This window comes from Budorcas taxicolor, chromosome 3, assembly GCF_023091745.1.
Source record: "Budorcas taxicolor isolate Tak-1 chromosome 3, Takin1.1, whole genome shotgun sequence".
Lineage (NCBI taxonomy): Eukaryota > Metazoa > Chordata > Mammalia > Artiodactyla > Bovidae > Budorcas > Budorcas taxicolor.
Genome location: NC_068912.1, coordinates 20864957 through 20877328, shown reverse-complemented (window position 1 = coordinate 20877328; position 12372 = coordinate 20864957). Strand labels below are relative to the sequence as shown.

The window sequence follows — 12372 nt, the reverse complement described above, 5'->3', positions numbered from 1 at the left end:
CAGATTTCTGTCGTCCTAGAGTCCATGCACTGCTAGCAATGTTGAGATGAAACTACTGCATCAGAGAGTATTAACTTTTTTAATATGCTTAAATACTAATTTGCCATCCAGAAAAGTTTTGTTTATACCTTCACATCATACCCTTCCAACCCCAAAGTTAACTGCTCCTGATTTTTAAAAATAGCAAATAAAAAAAATAATTTGTACAGAGAAAGTTGGTTAAAAAACGTTTTATTTCAACTCAAATGCAGAGAAAAAAGAAGCCGCAGATAGTGTGAAGTAAGAGACCAATAAATGAGACAGAAATAAGAGGCAAAGGCAGAGGCAGATGCTGTGTGGTTTCAAAGCAGCCCCCACTTGCTCTCCACAGTGCCTTTAAGAGGCCCTGATCTTACACTGGTTTAATGATAGACCTCCACCCCAACCCCTATGTCACTGAGGATGCTTTTTTTCTTTTGCTTGAGCTAGTTTGAGTGGGTTTCTGTTTCTTGCAACCAAAAGTTTGCCATTAAGGAAAAGGGATATTCTCTTTTGCAAGTTTATAGGATATGCCTTTTTGTGTAGTATGTAAGCCCCTATCCAGTGTTTGCATATTTGTTTCAGGATTTGTTGGGTAGACAGTAAAAAACTTTAAATGAAAGGAAAAGCTCAAAAATGCTAACTCTGTGTAGTGAGACATGAGCGACTCATTTACTTCTTTATTTCTTACGTTATTTGCATTTTAATGTTTTTTAATGATGAGAAAATTTTTAAGATATTCCACAGAGTTTTAAAAGTCAGTTTGGTACCATTTGCAATGATTAAGTAGTAAAGTATATAGTTGAGTACCCTCTACATAGCCCTGCAAAACTGTATTTAACTTCCCCAGTTGAATGATGCATCTTTCAGGACATAAGTTCTTTCATTAGGATTATCATTAGAACTCCTCGGCTTGAATGAAACCTGTTGTTTATAAATCACCTTTCGATATGCTTTGGTCTTTTAAGAGGCAGTGTAGCACAGCAATTAAGAGCAACAGCTCTAGGGACTTCCCTGGTGGTCCAGTGGCTAAGACTTTGAGCTCCCAACGCAGGGAAACTGGGTTCAATCTCTGATTGAGGCACTATATCCCACATGCCACAACTAAGACCGGGCAAAGCCAAATAAATAGTTTTGTTTTTTTTGAAAGAACCAAGGGCTGTAGGGCCAGACTACCTCTTTTAGGGGGGCGCTGTATCAGGTCTTAGCTGCAGCATGTGGGATCTAGTTCCCTGACCAGGGATTGAACCCAGGCCGCCTACATTGGGAGCTCAGAGTCTTAGCCACTGGACCATCAGGGAAGTCCCCAGACTACCTTTTATAAATCCTAGTTTTGCCATGTGTCCACTTGTATGACCTTAGGCAAATTAACTTTTTTGTACCTCCATTTTCTCAACTGTAAAGTGGAGGTAATAATAGCTCCTTATATCATTGTTATAATGTTTGGATGATATATATAAAATATTAGAGGAAAATCTGGCATAGGAGAAGCACTTAATATGTGTTGCTTGCTGCTGCTGCTGTCATTGCCATTACATTTGGGGAAAATCAAGTAAAAAAAGACTGTATACTCACCATCAACACCTCTGTTGTCACCCATACTTCCAAATCACTTGGTTTGAAAACTCTTACTGTAACATAATTCAAGAGCAGAATTACATTATTATGCCCAGCAATACTGGGGTTATGGTAAAATTTACTATGAAGATAGCCAAATGCCAGGTGACTTTTGTGGTCTGTGCAGGAAAAGCCTTAGTAGCTTGATTTCCATTTGTGCTGACACAAATTTCCCCTTTGAAACCTCCAGACTTGGTACCGCTATAATTAATAGACTTTCACAGAGTCTTTAACATCCATGCTTGCTACAGAGAGGTTGTTTGGAGCTCTGTTTCTTGTTGGTTTGGGGGAGTGGGGGGTTTTTGTTTGTTTTGGTATGGTGGTCACCATTCTACTTCTGTAGTTGTTGCTCTGACAAATTGATGTGGTCTTGAATGTTCCCAATAGTGAGAAAGTACATCTATCACTCTCTTTCTTCTCAGATGAAATCTCCTTTCATACCTTTATGAAAGTGATGTTACAGGCAGTTCAGCCTTTGAGGCGTCCATCTTTTGTCCTGTGGACCATGAGGATTATCCTTTCTCCTCACATGAATGACACATGCAGGGTGTTGGATACATGCAGAATCCCACTGGTTGCTTTTTTCCCCTATTTCTTCACAGGAGGGAGAGGAAGTAAGACCAAGGGCTCCTGTTTACTTGTTTTGCTTTGCTTTGCTAATTTTTTCATAAATCAGGTGTCCTGGTACTAAGGTGGGAACTGGGAAGGAGTAGTCTACAACAGGTGGTTACACTGTTTGTAAGAAAGTATCATGGGGTAAAGTAACCTCATTGGAGTTGGTTATAATCAAGGAAATATTTTATATCTTAATTCAGTGTTTCCCACGGTTTGTTCTATAGAAGACTTGTTTGGGAGATATTGATAGATATTTTTAAAAGTTTCTTGGACAACTAAATCACTGTATCCTCCTGGAAAGTAGAGATTCACATTAGTGTGTTAAAGATTGTGAGAAACGTCAGAGTATAGAAACCATTTAGATATAGAAGTTTTTATCTTAAAAAATTACATCTTGCTGCTGCTGCTGCTGCTGCTGCTAAGTCGCTTCATTCGTGTCCGACTCTGTGCAACCCCATAGACGGCAGCCCACCAGGCTCCCCCATCCCTGGGATTCTCCAGGCAAGAACACTGGAGTGAGTTGCCATTTCCTTCTCCAATGCATGAAAGTGAAAAGTGAAAGTGAAGTCGCTCAGTCGTGTTAGCGACCCCATAGACTGCAGCCTACCAGGTTCCTCTGTCCATGGGATTTGCCAGGCAAGAGTACTGGAGTGGGGTGCCACTGCCTTCTTCGTAATTACATCTTAACATAGTAGTTTTGGGTTTCCCTCATAGCTCAGCAGTAAAGAATCCACTGGCAATGCAGGAGACACATTTTCAATCCCTGGATCAGGAAGACCCCCTGGAGAAGGAAATGGCAACCCACTCCAGTATTCTTGCTTGAGAAATCCCATGGACAGAGGAGCCTGGTAGGTTACAGTCCATGGGGTCCCAAAAGTGTTCAGCGACTAAACAAGAATATATGTAAATAAAAGTTAGAAAATATAATGAATACTCTTGGATCCTTCACCAAAGAACTGGGAAATTGCCAATAACATGGATCTGTCTGTATGTTGTGCTCCAGTTATATCCCTTATCTCCCTACAACAAGTAACAGTATCCTAAATTTTGTGTTTAATTCCGTTGCTTTGATGGGGAGAGTTGTATTTTTATCACTAATCCATGTATTTCTAAATATAGAATAAGCAAGCGTTGTTTAGTCTTGCTTATTTTTTAGCTTAATATAGAAAATTGTATCATACTTTTTCACTGACCGTATGTCTAAGATTCATTCATTTTTCAGTACTGTGTACCATTCTACTGTGTAAATATACCACAGCTTGCTTCTCCATTCATCTGTCCATAGACATTTGAGTTATTGGGTTTTTGTTTTGCTTACTGTTGCAGAGTCGGACACAACTGAAGCTACTTAGCAGCAGCAGCAGCAGCTATTACTGTTGGTTTAGTCACAGAACAGCAAGAAAAAAATATGAGCCAAGGGTATTGACAGATTGTTATGATTATACTATTTGGGAGGAAGATATTTATTGAGTAACTGTTTTATATAAGGTACTTTTGGGCTTCGCTCAGAGGTTGAAGCGTCTGCCTGGAATGCTGGAGACCCGGGTTCAATCCCTGGGTAGGGAAGATCCCCTGGAGAAGGAAATGGCAACCCACTCCAGTACTCTTGCCTGGAGAATCCCATGGAGGGAGGAGCCTGGTAGGCTTCAGTCCATGGGGTCGCAAAGAGTCGACACAACTGAGCGACTTCACTTTCACTTTCACTTTTCCAAGACAGGGCCTAAAATACAAAGAAAATAAGATCCCTGTCTTTAATGATCTTATGGTTCAGGTGGAGAACTCAAACAAATCTGTATTTCTCAAATTAGGATATGATTAGTACCAGAGTCACACCAAGGCACAGAATAAGCATGACACATCTTTTGGGATGTCTGTTTTCTTTAGAAGTCTGGAGGACTTCTAATTCCAGGAGTAGAATGAAATAATTTAACTGGTCAACTCCTATGCGAAAAATAAAAATATGTTTATGTTGAAATTTAAAAGGCCCTTTTATGAAAAATAACACAATTGTTATGTGTTTTTAAAGCAAAATATCAGCCCTCAAAGAAAGATGTAAGCCAGTAAACCAATTTGGACTATACCCTCAATACTAATAAACTGATTCTCTTCTGTTGTTTAGGGGTTCTTAGGTACAGAAGTTTGAGAAGTGTTAATGTATGTAAGTTAAATAAAATGTGTCCAAAAAAGAAATAATTAATTCTGGCAGCGTAATCAGGAAATGCTTCGCCATGGAGATAGCATTTGAACTAGGCCTTGAAGAGTAAGTTGGATTTCCATCAGAAGAAAGAGCATTCAGGACTGAGAAAACAGCATACCTGAGGACAGTAGGTGGTGGGGAAAGGCACATTGCATTTGAGAAATAATGAGTTCTAAATGGGTAAAGTATACACCCAGTGAAGAGCAGTATGATCTCTCTGTATGAGATTCTTAATATTTTCAGACATAGATATCAAAGCCACCTTGTTCCCTTACTACTGATAAAATTGCTGCTGGATGTTTAGGAATAGTTTAGCACAATAGGTGACATTTAAGCTGAGGTCTTAACTTCTTTTAAAAAATATAAATCTGATCCATGTATTCATTCAGCAAATACCTAATTCAGTGTCTGCTTTATATTGAGGATACACAGATCAAGAAGCTCTTATTCGAGGTGGTAAAAGTCTTTAGACGAGAACCCCCACAGCTCCCACACTGCTACTGTCCTCCACCCTCCATCCCATCACAGTGGTGAGTGCTGCTGGCTGAGCCCAGCCCTCCCACTTGGGCACCAGATTCCATTCCCTCACTTCCTCTAGGGCTTCGCTCCAGACCTGCTTCTCTCTCAATCCTGAATGGGTTTTTCACACCCTATTGGATCATTCATAGAAGCACAAAAACATGCTAGGTTTTTTCCCCATCTTTAAAAACTCGGTTCACCTCTTGTCTCCTCCCGGCTTCTATGCTATTTCTCTGTTCTCTTTTATAGCAAAATTCTTCAAGAGTTGTATTTTCTCACGACCTCTGAGTCCTCTCCTTATACATTCTCTTAAACGTGTATCTTCTTTTAAATCTTACCTCTTCTCTTAAGCCACTCCATTTAGCTTTTCATGCCTGTCATTCCCCAAAATCACTTTTGTTGTGGTTCCAGGGATTTCCATGTGGCTAAATTCAGAATCAACTTTTAGTACTCATTTTACTTGACATTTCAGCAGCATTTGACACTGTTGACCAGTTCCTTCACTTTGAAAGACTTTTACCACTTAGCTTCCAGAAACTACACTCTGCAGTCCTCTTACCTCACTCGCCATTCCTTCTCTGTCTCTTTTGTTCATTTTTCCTGTTTTTGAAGTCCCTGAAACTCTGTTCTTGGACTCCCTCTCTTCTTGTGTACACCTCACTCCTTGCTAGTCTTATGGCTTTAAATTATATCCTCTAATGACTCCCAGATTTACATCTCTAGTCTGAGTTTCTCCAACCTCAGCACTGTTGGTATTTGAGGACAGATAATTCTTTGTTGGGGGGAACTGTCCTGTACATTATAGGATGTTCAGCAACATCCCTGGCCTTACACACCAGAGGCCAGTGGCACTCCCACAGTTACGGCCACCAAAAATGTTTCCAGACATTGCCAGATGTACTCTGAACATAAACTAAAACACCTCTCCGTTGAGAATCACTATTTTAAAAAATATTTATTTATTTGGTTGTACTGGGTCTTAGTTACAGCAAGAGGGCTCCTTAGCTGCCACATGTGGGATCTAGGTCCCTGACCAGGGATTGAACCTGGGCCCCCTGCATTGGGAGCCCAGAGTCCTAGCCACTGAACCACCAGGGAAGTCCTGAGAATCACTATTTTTAATCTGAGCTTCTCTCCCAAACTCCAGATGTATATATCCAACTGTCTACTTGATACTTCTACTTGAATGTCTAATAAACATCCATATTTAACAGTAATCAAACAAGGTTTCCAATATTTCTCCTTAAATATAATCTTCCCTCAGACTTATCCATTCTCCTAGTTGCTTAGGCCAAAAACCTTGTCTTCCTGGCTCCCTTGTTTCTCTCACCTACATGCTGATTTATCAGTAAATCTTGTGATCCTTCCCCTCAAAGCATGTCCAGAACCTGATACCCTCTCATCACCACTGCCTAATTTGTACCACCACCACTTCCCTGACCTTTAACCCCGTGTAGTCTGTTCTCAGTACAGCAGTAGAGCGAATCTATGAAAGTACATAATGTCACATCTCTGCACTAAACCCTCCAGTTGTTTCCCATCTTACTCAAAGTACAAATCACAGTCCTTATTACCAGGCCTCACGTGAGCTCATCTTCACTCTCCCCTCCATCCCCTTCCCTTAATCTCTCTAATCGCATCTCTTACTACCCAATACCTTATTCACCTCACTCCAGCTACACCTGCCTCCTTTCTGTTCCCTGAACATACCAGGCCTTGGAAGCCCGCAGATATGTCTTCCATTGCCTTACTCAAGTCTTGGCTCCAATGTCAGTTTCTCAGTGAGGTCTTCCTTGACCACTGGATTTATTTATTTATTTTTTATGATTTTAATTATTATTATTATTTTTTTAATTTTAAAATCTTTAATTCTTACATGTGTTCCCAAACATGAACCCCCCTCCCACCTCCCTCCCCATAACATCTCTGTGGGTCATCCCCATGCACCAGCCCCAAGCATGCTGTATCCTGCATCAGACATAGACTGGCGATTCAATTCTTACATGATAGTATACATGATAGAATGCCATTCTCCCAAATCATCCCACCCTCTCCCTCTCCCTCTGAGTCCAAAAGTCCGTTATACACAGCTGTGTCTTTTTTCCTGTCTTGCATACAGGGTCGTCATTGCCATCTTTCTAAATTCCATATATATGTGTTAGTATACTGTATTGGTGTTTTTCTTTCTGGCTTATGACCACTGGATTTAAAATCTCACAACACCATCATTATCTCCAACTCTCCTTCAAACCTGCTTTGTTTTTCTCCATAGCATTCTCTTCATCTAACATATTACAGAAAGGCAGTGTAGCATCATGGTTAAGAGAACAAACTCTCGTTCTCTTGAATAAGAGAACAAGATTATCTGGGTTTGCATCCCAATTTGGTTGTGTTCAAGATATAAGACTTGATTCCTATGCCTTAATTTCATTGTGAAGTAGGATGGTTTCTATCTCATTAGAATTGTACTTCACATGTAGTAAGTGATTTTTTTACTGTTATTATTATTATATTTTACTTATCAATTTTGCTTATCTTTCTTCCTTCCCCAGTGGAATGTGTATGCCATGAGCGCAGAATTTTTTCACTTCACTTATTGCTATATTCACAGCTTTTAAAATGGTGCCTGGCACATAGGCACTTAATAAATATTTGTTGATCATATTGTTATCTCTGGAAAGACTGGGGAAAAGAAGAGTCAAAGAAGACGAGCTTTATGTATACTATTTAACACTTTTACAGAAAGAATATATTCATGTATTACTTGTACCCCAAAAAACTCATAGGCTTACATGGAAAACAGATACGAAAACAAATAAATTCCTAGAGGCATTGTACTGTGAGAGCAAGTTGGGTTTTAAAAGATGCATTGTTCCACTAGATAAAATGCAATAGGGATGGGACAGCTTTCTAGACAGAGGGAATAGTATATGCAAAAGCAAAGAAACATGAAACATAGTAGTAGCTCTAACAACTGTAATCAGTATTTTGAGCTATTGAAAGTTCCATCTTGTCCTTTTCTCTCCCCATTCCGATAATCCAGCTAAGTATTTGGCTATAATTAGAAGCTTATTACTCCACTAAGGCAAATATCTTGGATTTTTTTCTCATTATTTTTCAGAATGTCTTTTTCTATTTTCTTGCTCCTTAGAAATTCCATTCATTTTTTTCCATTATACCACTCTTCAGATCTGATTCTAAATTCCTTTAATGTTTTTGTTGTAAGAAACTCATGTGTAATTTCCTTCTGTGGAGTATAGTTGTTTTTTTTTTTTTAAGGAATAGATAGATATTGTTATAATATATAGCTTTATTTAGGAACACAGTTTTTCTTTCCAATTATTTTAGTAATTAAAATTTAAAATTCTGTGTTATTCTCTAGTCCCTTACCAAAGACTTTAAAGTAAAGAAACTTGTTTTTCAATGTGTGCTGCAAGATTTTTTGAGTTTGACTTTTAAAAGTTAGGGCTTTTTTCTGCCCACCGTCCTTCTATCCATAGAGCCCAAAATGACAGCAAACCAGGACAAGCGATAGTGCTAATCCACTGGGTTAGCTCCTGGTGCCATCTCTGTTTATACCATCTCTCAGGTTACTTTGTGATTGTGTATCCCTCTGACTGAGAGTCCCTGAAAGTTTAGAAGTCATAACAAGTGTTCATATATACACTACATTCAGTGCCTGCCATATAACGATGCTCAGTAAATACTGTTCCATTGAATTGAACTGAGCTGAATTGACTGGATTACAGTACCACAGGGGAAGGGGATTTTTGAGTTTGCTTTTTAAGTAAGATGGATTTAAAACAAATCTGGGAAGAAAAATCATTCTGTTTTGTTGTTTTTAAACAGTCTAAATTTGGGGTACAGATACTAATATGTTCATCACCCATAATTTTTAAAGCATTCTGAAGTGACTCATCGAAGTCCCCAAATAGATACTTTTTTAAAAGCCACAATAGCCCTGGGGAACAAAATTAGGCCTAGCAGATATAAAGAGTGTTTTCTCTTTGCAGGCAAGAATGTGGGGCCTTGTTGATCCACAGAGCAGGATCTTTAAGTACAATTTCAGGAAGGTTTCTCCTTTCCTTTGCACATGTAGCACAGTCTCAAGTGAAGCAAAGATCACCTCATAGGTTTTGATAGGGTTTCCCAGCATATTTGTTTCATTCTTACCAAAAGTCACTAATCAAAGACTTCTTGTGTTATCTTTCAAAAAAAAAAAAAAATGCTGCCTCATTTCCTGACACTTATTTTCTGACCTCAAAGTGTCTACTGGCCAACTGGCCAAAGAGCCAGGCTAGACAGAGGTGCCATTATTAACAGAGGTGTTCAGTGGATGAATAGATGAGTTTAGCTTCTACTCCTTTCCCTCTATTTCACCATTTTCTTCTTTTGCAAAGGAGTTTGGAATTTAAATTCTCTAAGCCCAGAATCTTCCAGGTCTAAAACTGCACAACTGTGGTAATAACAAGTTACCTGATCATTTCACCAACCCTCTGCCTGCTACCAGACCTGTATCCTGAGAATGAGTCCAGCATACTTCTAAGTACTGCCTCCCAAACTCCTGTATTACAGAGAAGGCTTTCTTGCCAATGGGTGGCTATTTTAATTACTTCATTTATTCAGTATTCCTTTATTGGGCTCCTACTAAGTGTCAGCCTCTGTGCTAAACCCTGAAGATCTAAGATGAATAAATCTTAGTCCCACCCTAAGTAACTCACAGTCTGTTCTGGCATCAGTACTGTATGAAGTACCTAATTAATAATAATATGGTACTAAAACAGCTCTAGGACAGAGTGATCATGATGGAGGTGACTAGTTCAGCATGGAGGAGAGTTAGGGAAGGCTTCACAGAAAAGGTGGCCTTTAATCCTCAGCCTTAATGATACAAGGGATTTCATCAGACAAAGGAGGGTAGTCAATCATTTAAGACTTAGGACATAATAAGAGCAAAAGCATAAAGGTGTGAAAGCTTAGGACACATTTAGGGAACAATGAATGGTTGGGCACAAAAGGCACATAGGCTGCATAGCTGGTGAGAGATGGAACCAGACAAGTAAGAGTATTGTGTGGATTCGAGAGCTGGATTTGAATCCCAGCTAAGCCATTTACTAGCTGTTGTGACCTTCTCAAGTCACTTAATCTCTCACTTTTTAAATGAGGATAATAGCATAAATACATATACTCTGTTTATATGTATACACATACATAGCTTAAACCAATTCTCAGAATAAAATAAATACAACTATTAGTTATTATTAGGCGGCATTATAAAGAGCCTTGAATTTTAATCTGTATATGATTCTATAAGCAAAGGAAAGTTTTTAAAGCAGAAGAAGAGAAAGTATACAATAGGATATAACTTGTATTTAGAAAACTGGTGCCACTTTGGATAGCAGATTGGATAAAGAATAGATGAGAGGCACAATAAAAGTTCTGTGGCAGTTTTAAGAGTATAAGTAAGAGGTACTGATGTAATATGATTCTGAGATTGTACAGCCTTGTCCTTAAAAATTCTGGATTCCAGACTAGAAATTTCAAACTTGAAAAATCCTGCAAGTTTAAAACTAAAAACACAGTGAGAACTCTGGGGAAGTGCAAAAAGGTGCTCTCCCAGTCCAGACGTTTTCGTGCTCAACTGCGGCCTCTATTCTGCACCCAGATACCAGACCAGTGCTTCTTGTGTTCTACTCATGATATCCTTTCATCTACGTAGATATTATAAGCAAGATACTCTGTTTGGGAGATGCCTTTTTTTTTTTTTTTTTCTTTTTCCCCTTTGAGTAACTCAAGTCTACTGCTCAGTTTCCTAGAGGAAGTTCTGGCTTCTGGACTGCACAGCCGAAGCAAGGAAAGCTCTCAGGTTACATCAAGGTCAGCAAGCAGAAGATGAAATGGTGATGGAGAGGTGAGCCGAATGGTGCAACTTCCCTCTTGCGTCGCTGCAGGCTTTCTCCACTGACCAGAGGGGTGTTGGAGAAGAGCCTTGGGTTTTGTGCTTGTTGTTATAACCCACATCCAGGTAGCCTGCTGATTCCTGAACTATTGACACAGACACCAAGACTCCCGGTGATGAGTTGAGAATAAGTCTGAGCCCATTCCAATCCACTTTGCTCATGGTTTCTTTATCAAATAAATAAGTGTATTCCTTAATTAGCAGATTGGGATCAACTTATATACACTACTATGTATAAAATAGATAACTAATGAGGACCTACTGTATACAGCTATAGCACGGGGAGCTCTCCTCCATTCTCTGTGGTGACCTAAATGGGAAAGAAACTAAAAACTAAGGGATATATGTATACATATAGCTGATTGACTGCTGTACAGCAGAAACTAACACAACATTGTAAAGTTACTTCAATAAAAATTAATTTTTTTTGAATAGCTCATGAACTCATACTTAATTTAGGCAAACTGAATAGTAAGAACAAAAGTATGTATGTACAGATGTTTACAGTGTTTGGAATTGATTAACAAAGTTAAACCATTTGTATCAGTTCAAAAAAATGTATTCCTTGTATTTGATAGCACAATCACTTCAGTTTCTGATTAATTTTGTTGGGCTCTTATTTGAGTAAAGGATTAGAGCTTAAAGGAGTTTTAAAAAGTAAAAATTAGATGCATACACTACAGACTCTCTCTTCTCTTGACCCCTTTTATTTTTCATTAACGTCACATTTCTGCACAAATCATTTCTGAAAACTCATATTTCTATAAGAACCATCCAAAAATTGTTTGTCCCTAAATTGCAGTTTTCTGTGGTACTGAGAAACCATGTATGAAGACAATAAAAATCCATTTTATGAAAAGATACAAGTGATTTGTTTTTGTTTCTTTGGGGTTAATAACTATTTATGGGAATTTATGAGATGAGGCATGAGCTGGCTGTACACCAAACAGAGAGAAGGCAAGACCTGTACCCAAAGGATAGGTAAAGTACGTCAAGGCAAATAATATATTCTGGTGTCAATTTCACTTCTCTTGAAAGCAGTGGAAAATGATAATGTCATTAATACCAGGAAATTATGGTGTGCTCAAATCCTACCACAGTCCTTTCCTGGTGCTTGGCACAAAATTTTTAAACCTTCCTTTTATGTTGATAAACTTTCTGTAGCATCAGATAGCCTAGGCTCAAATCTGTGTCACAGTTATGTGACTTTGGGAATGTTATTAAGTCTCTTAGTGGCTCAGTTTCCTCATCTATTAATACAAAAAGAAAGTAATTAAATTCCTCGTTATAGGATTGTAAGGACTAAATAAGATGAGAGAATACATATAAGCACTTAGAACAATGTCTGATACATAGTAAACCACCCAGTGTAATTTGACTTATAGTATAAATAATATGGATTCTGTCTCTAAGTAGGGGATACTGAATCACTACACAAAATGACTGAATT

General features: G+C 38.6%; 1 protein-coding gene and 1 non-coding gene across 2 annotated transcripts in view; one reads left to right on the top strand and one right to left on the bottom strand.

The window, feature by feature from the left end:
* The window catches only part of VPS45 (vacuolar protein sorting 45 homolog), a 70773-nt gene extending 59066 nt beyond the window's left edge, over positions 1-11707 (top strand). Inside the window, exon 15 of the mRNA XM_052637156.1 lies at positions 10772-11707. Coding sequence (XP_052493116.1) covers positions 10772-10859 — 88 coding nt within the window. The 3' untranslated portion in view covers positions 10860-11707. The remainder of the gene's footprint in view (positions 1-10771) is intronic.
* TRNAG-CCC (transfer RNA glycine (anticodon CCC)) lies at positions 5992-6064 on the bottom strand. Its single transcript has one exon. It is a non-coding gene; the product is annotated as a tRNA-Gly (tRNA).
* Positions 11708-12372: the final 665 nt, after the last annotated feature.